General features: G+C 47.7%; 1 protein-coding gene across 10 annotated transcripts in view; it reads right to left on the bottom strand.

The window, feature by feature from the left end:
* The window catches only part of PPFIBP2 (PPFIA binding protein 2), a 142,945-nt gene that overhangs the window by 30,748 nt on the left and 90,177 nt on the right, over positions 1-22,020 (bottom strand). For 8 of the 10 annotated variants that reach the window (XM_032853377.1, XM_032853374.1, XM_032853376.1 and 5 more), the window contains 3 exons: positions 15,179-15,310; positions 7,359-7,541; positions 3,909-4,001 (listed from right to left, as the gene is read on the bottom strand). In XM_032853377.1, the coding sequence (XP_032709268.1) occupies positions 3,909-4,001; positions 7,359-7,541; positions 15,179-15,310 (408 nt within the window). The remainder of the gene's footprint in view (positions 1-3,908; positions 4,002-7,358; positions 7,542-15,178; positions 15,311-22,020) is intronic. The other 2 variants (XM_032853381.1, XM_032853382.1) reach the window with 1 other exon arrangement.

Genomic DNA, 22,020 nt, shown 5'->3' with positions numbered 1-22,020 from the left:
GAACTCATTCTTCCCGGCCCATTTGGCCATGCCCACAGCTCGGGCTGGTCTCCTGTATCCTTCCACCTGACCAGGTGACCCAGTCACCATGGAGGCCTGATGAGCTGGGATGGCGTGCCATGGGAGAGCTGCTGATGGACAGTTTCCTTCTGGCTGTGGTCTTCCTTCTCCCCAGAGAGTCACACAAAGCCGTGGATATACATCACAGTGATAAATGCACACAGATTCCATTTTCCCAGCTCATCCAGGAAGTACAGTGGAAATCAAACCACTATTGGTAGACAAAGAGTAAGCCAAGGGTTCCTCCTGGAAGTACTTTCCCACCCTTCAGGCATAGCCACGGCCTCTGCCCAGGCTCCAGGAACCCACACACGCTCAAGTACGTGTCCACACATACAAGCACTCAGGTGCACCGAGCAGACACACTGTGGCAAATAAAGGAGGTAAGCACAGCCACAACGCCGCATACACACATTCATACCCACATGTACATGAACTGTTGTACTGGGCAGTTCCCACATCTCTACTAAGCAGAGAAGGTTAAATTTTACACATAACAGTAAGTGTGATTATTCACACGTTCCCCTACTCATGAGAAGATCAGAATGGTGTCAGTCCCATCCCACGGGGCACACTGGCTTTGGAGCCAAACCTGGATTCTCTCATTTCCTACTTGGGTGACTTTAGGAAAGTTAACCTTTCTGAGTCTTGCCTCATGTATGAAATGGGGAAAACGGCATTTACTTCATAGGGCAGTGGTGAGGATTAAGTAAGATAATAGTCACGGACAACTTAGCCTCATGCTTGGTAGAGAGTAAGTGCTCAATAAATGCTGCCACTGTGGCTCCTCTCATCGTAATCCTTCCCTTGTGGATAACCAGCTAGTTCTCTGAGCACCAAACTAGACAAAGAAAGAGGGTGAGGACTAACTCGAGAGCCAGTCAACACAGAGTGGAGCCCAGTCCTCTGGCTCTCTCTCCCCGGGGGGAGCCCAGTCACATCCCTGTCATGCCTCAAGGTCATGGAATGGGCCGTCCTTTCCCACAGGGGCTGGAGTTAACCTTCAAACAATTTCAAGGAACCAGATGAGCCTGAGCCTTCTGGTGGCTCCTCTGTCCCACAGGCCTGCATTCAGTCTCAGGACACACTCAGATACACTGGCGGAGCACCCACACTGTCTGGGCCTCCGTGCTTGCTGACTACTCACGTCAGGCCTCACTTGCTCCTCACAGGAAACCATGGGAGGAAGTAATATCCCTGCGTGTTGCTTCTGGGGAGACACCAGGACCGGTACCCGGGACATAAACCCCACCCACTCCCGAGCCAGCTGCTATCCACTGTGGCCTGCGTGCTTTGGAGTTAACAGCACAGTGAAGGCCACTATTACGGGGTGAGGGCTCCCTGCGCCACCTCAGGGTCCCTGAATAAACCTTCCCTGATATCCCCCAAAAGGGAAAGAGATGACCATGTAGAGAACAAGGAGGCAGCAAGGGAGAGGATCTCCTTACTCAAAATTGTCCTATGGAGCACTGCCCCTCTGCTCTGTGGTATTGACCCTCAGAGGCCAGACAGCCAAGCCTCGCTATGTCAAACTGCTTGCTGAGACCCATAGCTTTCCCTGGCTCACTGAGGGCCTCAATGCTCATGGCTGACCACTACCAACGTCCATGGCTTCCAAAAACCTTAGCCTTGAGACCTGCAGTGAGAAGTGAGACTCCTCTCACTTCTACAAGGACTATACTATTCTTAGGAGATAGTCTCCTAACCTCTCTTGTACCTCCTACAGCCATTTTCCCCTTTCTCTGCAGTCGGAGTGAGAGCTGGTCTCTGTCAGCAATCTGGATGCCCAGTGCTTGTCTGCAGGAGCCACGTACATCAGTGGCATGAGCCCATGGAGGCAGAGCCCAGCACCTGGCACAGGGAGGTCTCTTCTCTCTGAGGCCTGCCTCTGGGTGAGGTCACCTACTGAAAACCCTATAGACTAAGTGCCTGGGCCAAACCTCCCTTGTGTCAAATTCCACAGAATGGGCCAGAAATGACAAGTGTCCCCACAGCTGGGAACCCTAGTCTACCTCAGCGGCCTCATTAAACCCAGGGAGCAGGCCCTGCTGCTGCCGCACTGGAAAATGAATGGCCTACAGGGACTGACACATTATATGCAGAAAACTGAAGAGAACTTTCAAGAAGAATACGGGTTTTTACTGTAGGGAATCAAGATTTTATAGGGAAGAGAGCATGGTTTTTGCAAAGACACAGATCCAGATCAGAACCTCGCCTTGGCCTCTCTGGGCCTCGGCTTTCTTACCACTAAAATGAGGATGGTGAATACACAGACCTCATTACCTTATTTCATAGATCAAATGAGAAAAGGTGGGCAAAGGGCTTGATGCCTTCTGGCATGCAGGAAGTACCCAAACCTAGGAGTTACCAAATAACCCATCGTATCTCAAAGGGTTATATGCCAAGGCAAAGAGCTTAGGTGACCGAAAAAGATTTATTTGGTCTTATAATAGGTGGTATGTACAACTCTGGAGGCTTCCCTGAGACAGGACTCGCCTGAGTGGAGCTCTATGACAATAGGTTCTGGGCTCTTTGAGAAAATGACTGAAGCACCATACACACAAAGGTCCCCTTAGATAAAAACAGGCTGTATGTAGATAAGCAGGTTCAGATTGCCTACTGTTGCTGCTGACTTGGTAAGATGTTGGGAAAGTTCCTTAACTGCTCTGTGCCTTGGCCTTCTCATCCATACAATGGTGAAGAAAATAATTTCATACAACATATTATACAGACATCAATATCACATTCAGAGTTCTAATAGCATGACATACATTGTATATAAGTGGTCAATACTAGAAACTGAGACAGAAAGAGAGAGAGAGACCTCCCAAAAGAGAAATTCCTAGAACTAAATATTACAAATGGTAGCTCCTAGGGCTGGGGGGTGGGGTGGGGAGTGATCTTTATTCATTTTTTTATGGCTTAAAAAGCCCCTATAAGGGGCACCTGGGTGGCTCAGTTGTTAAGTGTCTAACTTCGGCTCAGGTCATGATCCCAGGGTCCTGGGATCAAGCCCCACATCGGGCTCCCTGCTCAGTGGGAAGCCTGCTTCTCCCTTTCCCACTCCCCAATTTGTGTTCCCTCTCTTGCTGTGTCTCTGTCCAATAAATAAATAAAATCTTTTAAAAAAAAAGCCCTTATAATAAGTACTTTTTATAATCATTCAAAGTTAACTTACAGAAAAAAATAAAATTACAAACTAGAAGTGAAGAAAATTCTTAAGGATTTTTTAAAACCCTAGTAAGAAGTAAACATGTCAATCTGGCTAACACCTCTGGGTGGCGCTGTAGAGACCTTAGTGAAAAAGAGGGTGCGTTCAGAAGCTCCCTTACCCAGGAATGCCGCTCCAGGTCTTTTCCCTTCCCCCGCCCCCCAGGGTAGCCCAGCTCCCTAGTTGAACAGAAACATGATTTAGTTAGAACAACAAAGTATATTTATATAGGTAAAATATGCATTTGAAGCTAAAAACACAGCATGCCTATTTTAAAAACATTATTTAAAAACATCATTAAAGGGACTGCTACATTTAAAACAACGCAGCCCCTATTAACATTGGCGTTCATCTACCTTAAGACTTCTCACTTCCTCACAGCCCCTTCCCGGTCCCATGTCAGCCTAGGGTGCTACAGGACACAGCAAGAGGAAGGAGACTCAGCTGCTCCAGCAGTGCCTAATCCCAGGGGGCTTTCCCTTTGAAAATAGCGTTCTGGATCTTCTGTCTGCATGGGCGCACAGTAGGGTCAATCTGCGTGTTTCCAGCTCAGGCTATTGCAAACCCTGAGCCCGAACACAGACCCTCCTCAATGGCCCTCAGCCACTCCCCAAAAGCACCAGTAACTGCCTCGTACCTTAGTGGCCTTCAGCTTCCATTCGTACTGATTCCGTTCATTCTCCAATTCTTCCACCTTGATTTTGAGGTGCCTGAGCTCTTGCAGTAACTCCTGGAGGGATGAGGGGGAAAGACAGAGTTCTGATGGTGACAGAGCATGATGGCCCCTGGATCGACAACCCTGGGTAGGCTCATGCACAGGATGCCAGGGGCAGGAGCTCCTGCGTCATGCTCCGCGCGGCAGCTCGAGTCTTGAACCATGGTCCTGTTCCGGGAAAAGCTGTTTGGGCCATTAGAAAACAGAAGCCAGGGAGTTTTAGGCACAGGAAGAGAAAACGTTCTTATTTTTAGAACCTGTTCTGATCCATGTCCTCTGCAGAGTGCACCCAGATCATGCCCAAGTGTGTGGGGGTGAGGACAGCTAGGATATGGGAGCGAGAGCAAGACAGATGCAAAAATGAGGCAGCTTCTTGCAGACAAAGTAGCGGGAAGCAGGCCAGGTGGGAGCATCCCCTGTGCTGGTGGGTCAAGGAACCTGGAGAGGGCAGTATGATCCTGGAAGGCTCCAGAGAGGAAGGGACAACCAGCAGGACAGAAGACACTAAGAGGCCAAATGCCAAATATAGCGCCAGTGTGAGGGTTCCTGGGCAGGGAACTGGGTCCACTTGAGAGGAGGGAGGGAGAAGCCAACCCAGCAGAGGGAGGACGCAGGAGGCCGATAAAGGGGACGCGCTGTTGGACTAGGGCAGAGGATGGGTGGCATGCAGTGGGAGGTGAGGCCAGAGAGATAAGGTGGGGCCCTACTGGAAAGGCTTTGGATGAGGATATAAGGAGTTCAGATGCCATTCTTTGTCCAGTAAGGAGCCACTGAAGGTTGCTGAATGAGGAAGGGATCATTGAACAACTTGCCCGTGGTGAGTCAGGTTTGTTTCTTCTGACTACAGGGCCCTTGCTCTCTAAACTACCCCTTTAGCAAAGATGACACCGCTAAGCTCCCTTGTCCCAAACCGAGGCTTCTTTAACAGTGGATTGGTCCTGCTGATTGGTTCCTATCTCACTTCCGGACTTTCTGATCTCCAGATTCTCAGAGACTCCCTACTCAACACCTCCATGCAGGCATCTCATGATGGTCGCAACCCGGGTGGAACACTTCATTCCCCCTTGTAGACATTCGCGTCCCACCAAACTCCATCTCCGTGCACCTATTCCCTGTGCCAGAAACCCGGGGCCCATTCCTGGCACCTTACTCTCCCCCAAGATGGGGAGACACAGACAACCCCAAGCCTTGCGAATTCCACCTCCAGGGAAGGGAGTCTCTCCTTTCTCCCCAGCTCGGCCATCACTACTCTGACCTAGCAGCTCGTGTCCACAGCCCGGGCAGTGTCGCCAGGGCCTGCTCCTCCGTCACCCTGCCCTTCCTGAAGGCCCTGACCCCTACAGCATCCAGGGGAACAATACCATCAAAGCATGCCTCTGGTCCTGGCATTCCCTCGAAACTCCGAAGCTCCTCAAAACTCCTAGGCTGCCCAGCCTGACCCGGCGCCCGGCCCCTTGATATTACCCTCGCCTCTCTCCCTAGGCAGGCAATAGCCACATTGGCCACTTTGTAGTTCCCCTTTTGATGTGGCCCTTGACACACACCGATCCCTCTTGTCTGCAGCTGTTAATTCCCACCGATCCTCAGGGATCCGAGGCCAAGCTATGGCGACCACCCCCTTCTTCAGGCCCCCTTACTACACTCCCACAGGGCACCCTGGAGCTCTCCTCCATCATCTGCAATCAGACATTTATTGGTATGATTGCAAACAGCTAGTATTCCTCCTACGCTGTGAACTTTGGGAGGGGCTTGGCTAACTCCAAGTCTGCTTTGCTGCCTTGCGGCACACAGGTGTGCCTTACCTCCTGATGAACGAACATGTGAAATTCAATTCGGCATTTAACCAGCCTGGAGCTGAGACAGTCCGCCAAAACGTTACACCGCTTACCCTTGAATTTTGTAGGGTAATTCATCAAGATTTTCTCGCATCTAAGGAAACTATCTGTTGATGCCCTTTTTAAAAAGATGCCTTCCAGGCACCCACGACCTGCGGCATTAGACTTAAACGCCTGGTGGGATGGGTGGCTTATCGGGGATGGTTCTGGGAGCACATTTCTGGCCCTGCCTGAGAGGCCACCACCAGCGCACAGACAGCATAATACGGCCAGGCTCTGGTGACCTCTTTGGCACAATCTCCTCTTTTAGGTTGTCTGCTGCCCATCAGTGGCTATAAGCTCTGGTGTGAATTTTAGCCTCTTTTAGCCATCTTTGGGGGTGACCCACTCAACACGGGGCATACCCAGTACCTTCTCAGCACTTCCCTATACAAATCCACACTTATATCTGGACTCTCATTTTTTTTCCCCTCTTATCATTTATTTAATGTAGGAAGAAATCTCCCCCCAACCTCACCCACCGCCCCCCAGCCCACCCCCAAGCTTCTCCCCTCATGCCTGAGTCTGGATAAAGTTTCCACATGTTCCACGGTTGAGTATGGACTGTAGTTAACTACAGAGCTGAGGCAGACCCTCTGCCGTGCTCATGGCTACTGTGACCCTGACCTTCCCTAAGACTTTCCCGTCCTCTTTGACAGCAGGCTTTTGAGGCACAGGTCATCTCCACGCAGCTTCCATCACTAGGACACACAGGACACCATCCCATTAGTACAAGGGGCCAAGTCCAGGACACCAGTCAGATACATCCCACAGGGCCCAGAGTTTGTGAAATCCCTTTCCTAGACATTCAGATGATGACCTCACTGTCATAGCAAATGGAAACTTGTGTTCTATTTTCTCACTAGGGATCAACTTGTTTAAAAATAAACTTGAAAGAATTATTTCATGATGCTGTTATTTTCTTAAAAAAAAAAAAAAATCCTGGGGCGCCTGGGTGGCTCAGTTGGTTAAACGTTTGCCTTCAGCTCAAGTCAAGATCCCACGGTCCTGGCATTGAGCCCTGCATCAGTCTTCCTGCTCAGCAGGGGACTGCTTCTCCCTCTGACTCCCCTGCAACGCTCAGCTTGTGTGCATGTGCGCGCGCTCTCTCTCTCAAATAAATAAATAAATAAATAAATAAAAATCTTAAAGAAAAGAAATCCATGAAATGGAACTTTAATCAACCTCCCAGCCCAGCAGTGTCTGAATCACACCTGGGAAGGGGACTCCGGAGGCTTCCTGTTGCGTGACTGCCCCATCCCTCAGAGCACCTGACACACCTCACTCCCAGCCCTGAGGAAGACGAGGGCCACCACCCACGGGAGAGTGGACCTCACCTGCTCAGACCCTGCTCAGTGAGGGTCCCAGAGCTCAGCCCAGAGGTAACAACAGAGCCATGTTAAGCCACTGCACGCACCTGTGGTTAGGAGAAACCCCAGCCCCTCCCCCTGTGGAATGCCCGCACACGCATGCTGATATACTTAGGTGTGGTTCCTACAGGTGACCCCTCCCAATAGGCGCAGTCCTGGCTGCAGGCCGGGGGCTCGGCGGTGCCATCCTCGGGCGCCACCTCGTCAGGGACACCCCTCCTGAGTGAGAGGCGCTCCTGGATCTGCCTGTGGATGTCCAGCTGCAGACTACACATCTGCTCCTGCAGCTCACTGATCACATTCAGAACTGACTGCAGGAAGGAAGAGAAAGGAGAAGACACACTCAGGGCCAGTCGGCTCTCAGATGCAAAGCTCCTCCTCGTGAGAGCCACCCAGAAAGAAGGCAGCAGGCAGATGGGGAGCAGCAGGCGGCCCCCAGGGGTGACCACCCACTTCCTTCACAGGAACCAAAAGACATGGCATTTTCCCGGAGACCCACGCCACAGCCAGGACTGTCTTATAACTTGAACAAACCCCCAGCAGCTCCAAAGTGCCACATGGCAGCAGTGGGGGGCGGGGGGCATCCTATCACGTCAACACAGAGGCACAGGGCCTGGCGACAGCAGAGACAGGCACGTGCACGGACCCATCCCCTCTTACACATGCTGCAGGTGCCCCACCCCCATGAGCACACACCACACTTACACACGCTAACACGTCCGACTCTATAAACTCTCCCTCAGACCTCTACCAAACCTTCCTCCTTCACCTCCCACTCCAGACCAGACTCCTTTGTAGCCTCAAGAACATGTTGGCCTTTTATGGCAAATTTGAAAAAAATAATCGCAATTTCTGGACTTCATACCTATTCAATGATGAATAGCACCTGCTAGTGCTCTATGGGGCTTTCCTTTTCCCGCCCCATAGACATCTAGTCACCGTGCAGACAAAGACCCATGGCCACAGTAACGAGGGGGGCTCACAGGTGAGGGGGGAGAGATACACAAATAATCACGACAGGCTCTAAGTGCCAACACCCAGAAAACACAGGGCTGCCAGGGAGTAGAGGGGCTGGTTCTGCCAGCCCCCTTGCCCACGGGTGGGAGTAAAGGAGCAAGCGAGTGAGCCATAAGCCTGGGTAACACGGTAGATGATGGTGCCACTGGTGGCAGCAAGAAACCCAAGAGGTTGGAGGAAGCCTCTGGCACGGGGATGTGGACTTAAGGAAACACATGGCAACAGAACAGAGCAGAGACCGGGGTGGATGGGGTGGCAGCCAATGACGCAGCTTAGGTCTCCCCGCCCCACTTTATTGATACTCTAAGCACTGGCATCTGGTACTGTGGTCTGCCACTGGTGCTGTGGGAACCGCCCAGGTGTGTTAGAAGGAAACTGTTCATACTCACCAATGACAATGGTGTCTAAGAAGGAAAACTCCCACCTATACCTTGTTTTGTAAATCCCCTTCCCCTGCTCTTATCTTTAGACCTGCTTGTCTCTCTTATAGAAGCTTCTAGAATTTCACTGTCCTCTTCCTTCTTTTGTTCTCCCTATTATTAAACCTCTCAGATGAAGAGTCAAGACCTGCTGCCCGATTTCATCACCCCATTCATTCCTGCCCCCCGCCTCCTGGCAGACAAGCTCTGTCTCCACCATGAGGAGCACCTCGCTTCCTCAGGGCCCTCTTCCTGGTCAAATCAGAGCCATGTTCCTGTCCTCAAGCTGCTTGGCTCCATCTTGAAGTGTTTCCTTCCCTACCTTTAGTGATTTTCCACAACTCAGGTTCTTCTGACCTCTTTATCCTTTTCTGCCCACCTAGCTATCTCTCTAGTCTATGCAGGTTTTTATGAATTCCAGTGTCAGCTGTTCCAGTTGGTTTCTCTTTGGCTTTACATCATCAGAGCTCCAAGACCTTCTAGATCAGCTTCCACATTATACATTTAAGATGCTAAATACAGGAAGGCTGAGGGCAGAAGACTACCACCCTGTACAGTAAATCCTCCTAGAGATGGTCTCTAGGTACTATTATCACCTGCCTACTTATCATAGCATCCGTGCTATTTTCCTCCAGCTCACCCACAGGACTCCCTGAGTAGTGTGTGTGCAATGCCTCGCAAAGCATGCATTTACCTGGTCTATCCTACGCGATGCATTCCCGGCCTAACACATGAGGTCAAGTGGATGGAACTTCCTCTCAAAGAACACCATTCCTACTTCATATCCTTGCCTCCCACAAACTATCACAGGGTCAACGCCAGCCTCGACAGACTAAATTTCACAGGACCTTGCTCACTTTCTCTGCCATCTGGTGGGGGTGGGGGAGGTACAAGGAGAAAATGGTTCACTTCCAGTTTGCTAGCAGCTCACCTGATTTCCCTAATACCTCAAATTTCACTTACAGCAGGCAGTTTGGGGACGGTTGCCCTGAGTTCTTTCTGGCTCAGGCATTGGGAGAATGGAGCCCATTCTCTCTCTGATCTCCTGGAGAATGGAGAATGTAACTTTAACAAAAAGCCTCTCCACTATCCTCAGCACTATCCTTTGGGGCTTGCCCTTGCTGGCGCTGCTCACAAAGGCGCACTCTGTTTGGTCCTTTCCAGCTTTTATACGAGCCCATTTGAATACTAGGGTCTCTCAGGGTGCCTCTAAGCTTCTCCTTTCATCGGTATTATTTGGGAGATTACAGTCAGAAATCACATTATTTTTAAGTTCAATATTCCTGAGTCATCTGCTGTGGTATTTCTGAACTTTCAAAGGTCTGATTTTCCAAAGCCTACAGGGCCCTTGTAGCTACGCCCAGCTTTCCCTCCCTGTCATGGACCCACAGCATGATGGCCGCTCTCTCTCTCAAGGCACCCACTTTGCCCTCATACACTAGTGTCTCCTTTGCTGTGACATTAGAGCCAGGGTGGCAGTTTCCTAGTGTCTTTCTCTGCACACACCCCCTGGGTTGAAACAAGTAAGGGGTTGGGGCACCAAACGCCAACCTCCCCAGTACTTAAGTGTTCAGCTGGAGGAGATCTCTGGGAGTTGTGCACACTGCTGCCCACCTCTATGTGTCTGGGGATCCCTTAATTTCCAGGGAGTCCATCCTCAGGCTCAGCATTTCAACTGACGTTTCGAATCCTCTCTTTTCAGGGCTGGGCCACTTCCCCTCTTAACAAGTCTGTTTCTCCCCCACAGGGCGCACCCATTCTTGGGTCCTGCGTCACCAAGTCCAGGTGACATTTCTGAGGTTCTAATTGCCACTTTGTGTCATACCCTCAGCTGGCTTTATTACTCCTGCTTCGCTAACCATCAGAGTTCTTCTTTACGGTTCTTTTCTATGTGAAGCCACTAGACACCTCCCATAATCATGGTCCTCCCTAGCCCTTTCCCACCTGTTAAGCTCACTCCCAATTTTACTAGTTCTTCTTTCTCTTGCTTCATGCTCAATTTAATACTGGCCTGGCATTTACACATCACTGATGGGAACATAACCTCTATGCTCCACGGGACAACGTGGAAATATCTGCCATGTAGATATTATCTGTACACGTAGCCTTCGGTCCAGCGACTGCACCTCAGTATCCTCACACACATGCAAGCTCGTTCACAGAGGCATTTTCTGTAGTAATGAATGCTGGGCAACCACTTCTGTGTCCATCAAAAGAGGACAGGCCAAACAAATTCGGGTAGTCAGATAATGAAATAATATGCAGATATAAATATAAATACATCTTTAGAAAAACATACTTGGTCTGAAATAAACTCCCAGAGTGCCAAATTAGAAGGTCTAGGGGCACCTGGGTGGCTCCGTCAGTTAAGCCTCTGCCTTCAGCTCAGGTCATGATCTCAGAGTCCTGGGATGGAGTCCCACATCGGGCTCCCTGCTCAGCAGGGAGCCTGCTTCTCCCTCTCCCTCTGGCTGCTGCTCCCCCCTGCTTCTGCTCTCTGTCAAATAAATAAATAAAATCTTAAAAAATAATAAATAAATTAGAAGGTCTAGAGTAGTGGGCATGTGTACAACAACAAGGGAGAGAATGTGTGTGTACATATGTATCTCCACATAAAATTTGCAAATTTGCTCATCGGTGCAGCACTCTGGGAGAAGACAAACAATACAAACAAACTGATCACAGTGGTTCCCGACGGTGGGCTTGGGGGGCATGGAAGGGGACTTTCTGCTACATATACCTTTTTGAACACTTAATTTTTTAATTGCTGGAGTGTGTATTTCCCATGCTAATAAAAATCACTAAATCAAAATAAATAAAAACCCTACAATTCTCCTGCTCATGCCAGCTCTTCCCAGAGCAAATACCACCTTCTTAGCCCTTGCTCTGTACTCCAAGTCCATCCCTCTGGTTGCCCCAGCTCAGAAATCAGAATCCCTCCCTTCCGAGGTGCTAACGACAGGAAGGAAGAAGGACGACACCACCACCCATGCTGTAAGACATTCTGTTTTCTGCCAGAAATCCTAAAGACTCTTTCTGGTTCTCTTTATATTTGTGTATAGCTCTGATCAACTGGGCTGACTTGGCTTTCCAGGACCTGCTGGATCCCTGCTCCATTCTTTACAGGGTGCTCTGGTACTGCACACATCCCTCCTGGATCCCACAGAGGGATCTAGCTGCAGGCCCCCCTGCATCTCCAGGGCTTGGGGGAAACCAGACTTCCTGCTCCAAGGAAGATGCCTCCGGAAGGACTTGCCTGTGATACAGTGTGCCACCCAGAGGGTTCCTTTTGCCTCTGGCTCTTTTATGTTCCATCCTCCCAATTGTGTTATTTACTTTCCATGGTAGCCATTCCTCAGCAGTCCTGCTTCTCAGGAGTAAACCTAACTGATTCAAGCCTGGGTCTCCTGAAACGACCCAGAATCACTGCAGAAGGCTCACAAGGAAAGGTAAACAGAAAACCCGGTTTTCATCCACATCTCACTGACAGACTCCTAAGCAAGGCCGGCTGCCAGGATGCTCTCAATCTGGCAAGAAACCTGCACCTCCAAAGTCCTCAGGTTTCTAGAATCACTTCCATCTAGAATCACTTCCACACCTTTCTAGAGGCAGTGGGATACAGGCTTCAGGAGGAACCAGAGCCAGACAGAAAGAAGCAGCCTGCAATGCTCTGGTTCACAGCATCCTTTTTCAATTTTCACCGAAACATAAAATGGAATCTGAGGATAAAGCCTGAACTATATGGAGGAAGTTTCAGATCCTGCTGCCCCAGAAAACAAACAAAACAAAGAGAAAGGTCCTGCCTTTCCAAACCACAAGCCACGAGGCCTTGGGCTAAGTATATTCACTGGGAAAAAACCAGCAGCAGTGCCCCTATTCATGTAAGTACAGCTTCTGGCGGCCTTAGCTAAATGCCCCCTTCTAACACATCCTTCTAACACGTCCATGCGCATGACAAGGGGCGACTATACCCCCCACCGCCCCGGGGTTTTAAGCCTCTGGGGGTCCAGGGAGTGCAAATCATGGCAGAGCCTCTGAGCATACCAGCAAGGCTTATGTTCAATTCTAAGAAGGAGAAGTGCATTTCAAGTCATGTGGTTGTTCACGGAATATCACAGGTTGGAACAGCCTAAAAAAATTCCTCCACGTAGAAACCTAATGTTTGTACTAGCAACTGGGAAGGGCTGTTATCAGGCAGGACTGAGGCCAGAGGCTCAGGGTCTATGTTGTCTCAGGCATGAATAGCCCAGTGGAACACAAAAACAAAGAATTCAGATTGAAACATAATCCCTCGGAAAAGAAAAAAATAAAGCAAACAGCAAAATGACCGCTTGCTTTAGCTGTACTTGGCCCAGAAGTAGGAGCTCTCCTTCCACCCTGTCTTCCCCAGAAAGGAACTCAGCTGTCCCAGGTTGGTACTAACTCTGCCTTCTCTCCAAGATGGATTCACACCCACCCACGTGCTCCCTACAGTTCAGAAGCAGGCATGTGACCCAAACTGGCCTGGTGAGATGCAATCTGGGGGCTTTTGCTGGACCTCTAAGAAAGAGACTCTCTCTCTGCACAGGTTGCTTGGCTGGCAGGACCTAGAGCTGCTGAGGGCCATCCTGAGACCTCCTGAGAATAAGGCTAAAGCAGAACCAAGCCATACACTACAGCTGATTTTTAATGGCATCCAGAGGTCACTTGGATCTAGTGGTATGGGACTTTAAACCCTAGACATGTCAAGTTGTGTGACCTAATAACCCCCACCTTTACTTGTTTTTTTAAATTTAAGTGGTTTTGAGTTATCTCTAACACTTTAAGACTTCTCAGAGTTTACTGAATTCTGCTGCCAGAGCCTCAATGTATGTTCACATGTAATCACACAACTTGAAACATTGGTTAAAAAGCAACAACAACAACAACAACAACAACAACAACAAAACAACAACAAAAACAAAAACCCTCTAAACCTGGAGAAAATTCAGTTTCCTTCTTTCCTTTTCTTACATTTAAGAAGCAAAGTCTATTCAACTAACACTTCACCCAGAAGCTTTCAATCTGTGTGACTTTGCAGTTTTTCAATATACCTCAATCTACACCGCCATCCGCAGCATGCGTAATGACAATTGGTAAGTAATAGATAAAAGCTCTATGTTACTGTGTCCAGCACTATGCTAAGGACTACACACCCAAGGTCTTGTTCCCTCCTCAGAATCAGCCAGGAAATCCCAAGCGTTACTCTCTCCATTTCACAGAGGAAAAGCAGAGGTTACATAACTTGCCTAAGATCTCAAAAGCTGCAGTTGGAAGATCTGATTGGAGGGCCTGTACTCTTAAGCGCTAGAAGACACTGTCTTCAGTGTAATGGAGAGGTCTTCCTTTGGCAACACTAAGTACCAATGAGCAACTTCTCAAAAGCAATGCATAGAACTGCCCACATATTTTAAGTGTCTCTATCACCAGTGTTTACCCAGTAAACACAGCAATAGGGCAGGTTTCAGTGCACACAATGGTGGTACTTAATAGAAAGGAACAAGATCAATTTTTAGATTTTGGAGATTCCTAAATGTGTGTGTGTGTGTGTGCGCGCGCGTGCACGTGCGTGCGCATGTGCATGTGCATGAAGATAAACCAAATACCTATATCATGCCAGATACTATGACAGGGACTTAACTTTTGTGATTTGATTTGGACTTCCCATAGTTACCCATTGTACAGGTAAAGAAATTGAAGTTCAGAGAAATTAAGCAGCTAGCTTGCGGAATGAAATTCAAAGACCTACTAAGCAGGTAGGTCAGTAATTGAACCAAGGTGCTTCTAAACCTAAAGCCTATCTTCTTTCCACATCTTACATTGCCGGGTACAAAGAGAGGAACTTAGAGGTAGAGGTACATGGAAGGTGGTTATCTAAGGTTAAAACAGGATATTCTCTCTCAACAGAAGCAGCTCTGAGTCTACAATTTATCCAAGACATTCATCCCAAAAAGGAGTCTGGCATACACTGGCCAATGGCATTATGGAGCCTGAAACAAAAATGGGAACAATGCAGGAAAACATTGCATGGGCTCGTTCCTATGACCTATTAGGAGAAAAGAAGCACATAATCTAAGGGTTTCACCTGGGTCTGTGAAATGTGCTCCTCTGATATGGGGATAGTGGCCTACTGGGCAGCAGACTTCATCCCAGTACATGATCATTACCTTGGCTCTCACAGAGGACATCTTGGGTCCCTTCACATCTCATCTGATCCTTCCCCACCTACTGCTTTCCCTTCCATACTTGTCAGCAGCTTGAGGGAGGATAAAGCCTTAGAGCCAAAACTGGGTGGTTTGGGCACTGCTGAATTTGCAGCCACAGCAAAACCTGATAACTTGGTATTAACAGATCATTGCATCTCTTGTGCATAGACACTTCTGGCTGCCAGGCTTGGGGTTGACCAGATGGCCTGAGTCCACATTAGACCAGCTTCCCCTGCTCTGAGTTTAGAACAGTACGTATCCCAAGAATTTGGTATATATCACACTCACCTCTGCTTTTCTCTGCTTCTCCTCCTGCTCTCTCTGCTCCTTCTCCATGCCAACCAGCTTGAGCTTCAGCTCAGAAACTTCAGTCATCAGATCGAGCTTCTGGGTCTCAAGAGATGTGCGGCTTAGCAGCTCCTGTAAGCAAAACCAGATCTCAAAATCACAGCCTCCCTGGCAACAAGGCAACTGTAGCTCCATCCAGAGTGCAGAAGGCAATCTCTAAGTTATATGTTGGACAACAGAGTTGAGACTGCTACATGGAAGCCATAGGTCTAGTAGGGATGGACTGTGCTGCTCCTGGGTCATTCAGGGAGAGCACAGCCCCTGCCACTACCCATTGTGCTCTGAGAAACGATGTGGACTATAGCACTCAAAAAAATGTTTGCCTCTAGAAACCATTATTTCCAAGTACAGAAAAATGGACAGGTTTGCTAAAAAAAACAAAACAAAACAAAAAAAAAACACCTCATTTTCTCTATCTCTACTTTTACAGCAAACCAACAGGTCCTCTCAACCTAAACAAAAAAACAAACAAAATCAAGCTTACATCAACAATATATTTTTCAAAATCAAGGATTCCAAATCCTGGGCTCAATGTTTAGCCCACATCCTGAACAAATTTCAGTGTAAGAGTTCATACAATGAGCCTAGGAGGGAGCTAGAGCATACAGCAGATACTTGATGAGTATTTAGTGAATGATTAGAATCTTATATATGTGATATGGATTTTTCCTAGCCTATGTGGTATGGAGCTTTCTGAGCCACTAAGGGATTAAGTAGGAATCTTTCCTTTTTGTAAGGCCGGGCTAGAGGAGGTTTTAAGACCTGCCATCACCGGAACAGTAGTAGACAACAGCCTGCCGTCAACACATACACGTAATAAGCATAAATAAGACAAAAAACAAAGGTGATAGACAAAATGCCTGCTGGGAACTACTAGGGATTATGTAGGCCCTCAAAAACTGTGAGCATTCTTAAAGTCCAGGGCAACACTTCTCCACTGGCAAAAGGCAATGGTCCATAAGCCCCCAAATCTGGGCACGTGGTAGATACTGGATACACAGTTCCCAGCAAAGAGATTACAATAGGGCGATTCGGAGACTAACCAGCCAAATGAGCAGCCAGAACAGATACACTTCGGAGACTAACCAGCCAAATGAGCAGCCAGAACAGATACACTATCCTGTCAAAGGGTGAACATTTTATGTTCTCTTGGGCAACCCAACCTTAGTACCAGAAGGGTGATCTACAGCTATGATTTCACATATTCTGAACTGTCCTCAGACCACAAACCAAATCACACAGGACAGAGATTTAACTGGGAATACAGGATTCCCTAGGCAAAGGCCCTCAGGGTCTCAGAAAGCCAAGCTACAAACTATCTATCTGCTAATCTGAGGGGATGAGTATCAAGAAATTCAGCAAAATGAGCTCACTGAGCACAGGGCGGAAGAGGCCAGCTCTTTGTTTCAGCTCAACTTGAAGCCAGTGTACAGGGCAGAGGCAGCAACACTCAGTGCCTGAACAACAGGCTACTGGGTCACGAGGAGTCTGCCAGACAAATGTGGGTAACGTTGGAGGGGGGAGGAGAGAAGACACACAGATTCAGTGAGTGCCTCCTCTGTGCCCGAACCCCCCGGGTACTTTGCATACATGCTCTCAATAAACCTTCCTAGTGATGGGACAGTAAATATTATCCTAATTTAACAGATGAGCAACCAGGCTCAGACATTGGCCTGTCTTGGCCGAAGACACATGCCACTCAAAAACAGCAGAGTCCATTTTCAAAGCAAAGTCTGCTGGACTCCAAAACTCATTTCTGTCTAACGTATCACACTGTCTCCCAAACAAAGGAAGAAGTCCAAGAATTTTAAGGGAAGTAACAATATACATGCTGAAAAAAGCCAATCAAATATTTACTCGGTCAAGGAAACTGCCACTCAAATTGTCAAGATTTTTTAAGATTTTTTGTTTACTTGAGAGAGCGAGCGAGCACAAGTGTGGTGAGCAATAGAGAGTAGACGCCTGATGAGCAAGGAGCCCCATATGGGGCTTGAACCCAGGACCTTGGGATCATGACCTAAACTGAACGCAGACACTTAACCGACTGAGCCACCCGGGCGCACCTCAAATTGCCAAGATTTGGTCACGTGCACACTTTCTACCAGGGCCTGGTACTAAGACTATCTTAAGATGCAATCTCCCCGATGCCACCTACTCACTCCTACCTCCCCCTTACTCCTCTCCCTTCCCCTTGGCCTCCACCATCTCATTATGTGTTTCTCTCCCCATCCTTTCATATACCTGCTTTGTTCCAAAAATGATTTGAGACTGTTTGAAAAATGGACAATTTGAGTTAAAATGTAAAATCATAGAATTAAGGCAGGTAGGAAAAGAAGTTAAAGCCGGAGCCATCATTGGTAAAAAAAAAAAAAAAAAAAAAAAAAAACCACCTACCCTAAAGTTCTGTGGACTCCTAGAGGTGGACTATACTGCCTATATGAGCTTTTCAGCCACCGAGGCGAAGAGACAGACGAGCAACTCTACAAATCAGGGTCCATGAGACAACTGCTTTGGAGCACCGACAACTGAGAAAACAATCTTCCATGACACTTTAATCATTTACTCGACAAATATGTTTTTAAATATCTACCAGATGTCAAGGCCTAGTGATACGACCGTTAAACACAAAGCCCACTGAGTGCTTGAGTATCATAAGCTGCCGTCTGTCTACTAACTAGCATTCATGGCACTGAATCTACTCTATTTCTACTCTTGCCAGAATCCCTCTAGCTGTTTTAATTGGTCACACCAATGTTCCAGCTGATGAAGATGATATCCTAACTGGTCGTCCTAAAGTTCCAATTGGTCATGTCGGGGTTCCAATTCGTCACACTAACATTCCACATGCACATTCCAGTTATTAGCGATTATGCTCAAGTCTATCTGTTAGCATATGCCTCTACCTTTCATTACCGTCACCCCTCATCCTGGTCATCACTAAGTACTGTCCTACTTCCTGAATTCAAAACCGGCCTTGGACAAGCTCATCCCAGTCCAGATCCACCTCCCATCTCCAGGATCACATGGCCTCCAGGGACTAGTACATGCTAAATACTCTATCATATGTGTCCTAGAAGGGTTTAACTACCCTACAATCTCAACTGTTCTTTCTCCCTCCAGCATAAACTGAATCCTGACTTTGACATCCTATGCCCTAACCTTCCCAGTCATCTCAAGCTCAGTCCACTCCACTCCGACAAACCAACTTACTGGACAATTTCTCCCTGTTTCTAGACCACTACTGTCCTTACTGACCATCTACACCTGCCCTCCTCTTCTAAGGCAGCGCTATTCGGTTATAGTAACTTCTCCCAGACATCCAGAACCCAAGACAGTCTCCCATTTTCCTCAGGGCTTTTGTGTTTTTTGATCAACAGTTTCTCTACCTAGTTTGGGCACATTCCATTTCCTCTGTAACTTCAACAATCCTTGCTCCTTTCTTGTGAGTCTTCCCATATCCACTCTGGCTTCAGCTTTCTTGACTGCAATGCCAATGGGCTTTGCTTCTGCTTTGCCTCCGTTTCTCACTGGGATTACCACAACTTGGCCCTCGTCTTTGTCTAGAACGCATTTGTTCTGCTTCTAAAATCTTCAGCTCTGAAATGGTCTCTTTCGGCCACAATCTACTGACCTTTAAATTTTCCCAATTAGTAACTCAAATAATCTTTAATTTCTTCTGTGGGCACTATTTTATCAACTTCCCTTAAATAATATTTGCCTCCTTATCCATTCCACAGCTTGAGGTCATTTCAACTCTATCACATCCGTACCAGAAAATTCCTCATCCAGCTCATCCCTGCCCCCAGACCTGAAGTGCATTTGCTTTACCAGAGACCAGTCCATGCCAAACCTCAAAGTCTTTTGTCTATCTTTCTAGTCTCCATGGCCTGAAAACTGCTGCTAAATGACACTTAATGATGCCAGCTGGTTTCCATACAAAATTATGCTATCTAATGATAGCTGATCTTCCAAGACCACCTGGCACCCTTGCATTTGTCTCTGGTTGGTTCGTCCAAATCTTTCCCATTCTCCTCCAGCCACAAATCCCACTGTTTCTCCCTCTTCTCAAATAACCTCTCCTGTTTAGTGAAAAGATATTTAAAAATAATCTGATCATTTGTTGAATTTATATCCTTTCTATTTCAAAGTTTCCCAGAAACATCTCTTATTCAAATCTCTTAAATCCACGCTTAGAGCTAGCAAGCCCATGTTTCATGTTGAGTTCTTTCACTTTTAAGAACCACTCTGAAGCCCAGTAAGTTTCCAGGTTGCACATAAAAAGCATGTTCAAGGACACAATGATTCTGGAGTTTGCCCTGGAATTGCCCCATCTCACCCACCTTCCTGTTGCTGACTATCTCTTGTTCTCCAGACTTCATGCCATCTCCACACAGTTTGATGTCCAAGGCTTTCAAGTTACCTCCCTGGTCAGTCATTAGTGTTTGGCTGTGATCTCAGAGTCCTGGTCCGGTTTCTCCCTCTGAAGGATGCCTACTCACCTGGTCCTATGCTCTCCCTCACCTCTGTCCTGCCTGTGAGGAAGTTCCCACCCAGTCTGTGCTACACTAGGGTAGGACTATTAATCATCCACTCTGACAGGCATTTAATCTCTTTCACCATCAGCTCCCATTCCTCAGGCTATAAGCATGATCAAATTTCTGACATTCAAAAGAACTTGCCCTCTTGACCTTGCCTTCCCCTGAAGCAACCACCATCAACTCCCTTCTGCTCTCGCCAGCCAAATGCATGCTCTCTGTGCACTGTAGGTATGAATGTACTCTCTCTCCAATCCCTCCCTCACCCCTTCACAGCCAAGCTCTAAAAGAATAATCTACCCTTGCTGCCTCTTCTTCCTCACTTTCCCGTCATTTCTCCACAAGATGTCTGCATTCCTGCAACCCAGCTTTTGCCTTCAGCAGGTAGCACACAGAAACAGATCTGGTTTTGGGGACCAATGTCCAAACTTTCAGATACAACCTGTACTTCTCAGCTTTCAACCGTTGATTCTCCACCCACTTAACAGTCTAAGATACTGTTCTCCCTCTCATCCTTCCGGTTTTCCTGATCTTTCTTTTTCTCTTCCGTCTCCTTTCTTTTTCTCTTCCATCCTCCTTTGCTAGCTGCTTTTACTCAGTTTGTGACTTAAGAGAAAGGTTGTTGGATCCCTATCTCTCATCCTGAAGACTGGGGTTATCTCTGGATCCAGTCTTTTTGTCTGGAGCACCAAGGGAAGGCTTGGTGCTCGGATCTACAGGGTGGATCTGGTTGGGAATCTCTTGGAATCATGCAGCTACCATAATGTGGGGGAGAGGTGAAATGTGGTGAAGCAGGGAGCTGGAGATAAGGGGGATAGGTTTCATAAGCTGCATTAGCTTCTGCTCTCCCAATTGTTTTAGGGTTGCCTATGGAGAGAGTGCAAAGGAAGAGAAGGAGGTGCTACGTGAAGCAGGTGGTGTTTGTTACTATGAAGCATCACAGAACTAGGTCATGAAACTTTCAGAAAAAAACCCCAATGAACAAAAGTATCACTCACCCCTCTTGCTTCACCACTACCAGTAACCTCCTCCAGAAGGGCAAATACATCTTTCCCAGAGATGGGAATAAAAGCTTACATCTCAGAGAGAAACGTCATTTCCTTTTTCCAAAGCTCAGTTTGAGACTGGAGCTGATAAAAAGAAATGCCCTTTCAATTTATTCTCTCCTTAAAGGGCCACATCTTGAAGCAATTACTTCCATCTTTAAGTGTGGAACTTGACCCAGGGAGTTACTGACCAATGACAGAGGACTGGAGCCAGACCGGCAATCTGAAACCAGAATGAAAGATTGGGCCATGGAAAGACATGAAAGGAAACATGTGTCCCTTTGCCCTTTGAAGTAAGAGGCCTAGGCAATGCCAAAAAGCTGCTTTTGTGAATAACACTGCTGAGAAGTGCCTGTAGTCAACCCGGGTTCGAGTCCAGACTCGGTCCCCACTAATGAAACCATCCCTCTGAACCTCAGTCCCCTTACCCTGTGAAAGGAGGGTAAAGCACTTACTTCATGCTGTGGTACGAAGATGTGACATCAAAGATAAACAGTTATTTCTGCCTCAGAAATCTCCGGGGGGGATAGGTTTAGGGAATAACTGGCAAACCCCTATTTTCTTCAATTGTGCCTCAAGTGTCCTATCTCCTAAGACAGATCTGTGCTCTCACAGGATCATGTACAGAGCTCTGTTTAATATTCCTTGTGAGACAGAAATACCTCCTTAAAGGTGCTCTTGGGAAATTAGCCAGGTGCTAACGACACTCGGGAGTGTACATGCCTGGACCCATTATCCCACACTCAACTCAAGGGTAGGAACTGGGTATTCTGGACCCCAAATCCCCACACTCAATGTCTTAAAACTGGTGATTTGTGAGATAGCTCTTTTTTTTTTTTAAGATTTTATTTATTTATTTGACAGAGCAAGAGATCACAAGCAGGCAGAGAGGCAGGCAGAGAAAGAGGGGGAAGCAGGCTCCCTGCTGAGCAGAGAGACCAACACGGGGCTCCATCCCAAGACCCCAGGATCATGACCTGAGCTGAAGGCAGAGGCTTTAACCCACTGAGCCACCCAGGCGCCCAAGATGGCTCTGTTTTTAACAAAACTGAAATAACCATACTCCACTTCTAAGAGGTGAGCAATGTAGAGCCCATATTGTCATCCCTGTTCTCCATACATAAGAACACAAGTTTGACGACTTTCTCAGATCAACGGCAAGAGGTGAGTCTACAGAAAGTCATGTACACTGACTCCAAAT

Source organism: Lontra canadensis, unplaced genomic scaffold (assembly GCF_010015895.1).
Source record: "Lontra canadensis isolate GAN:19392208 unplaced genomic scaffold, GSC_riverotter_1.0 scaffold7, whole genome shotgun sequence".
Lineage (NCBI taxonomy): Eukaryota > Metazoa > Chordata > Mammalia > Carnivora > Mustelidae > Lontra > Lontra canadensis.
This window is presented reverse-complemented; position numbering and strand designations above follow the sequence as displayed.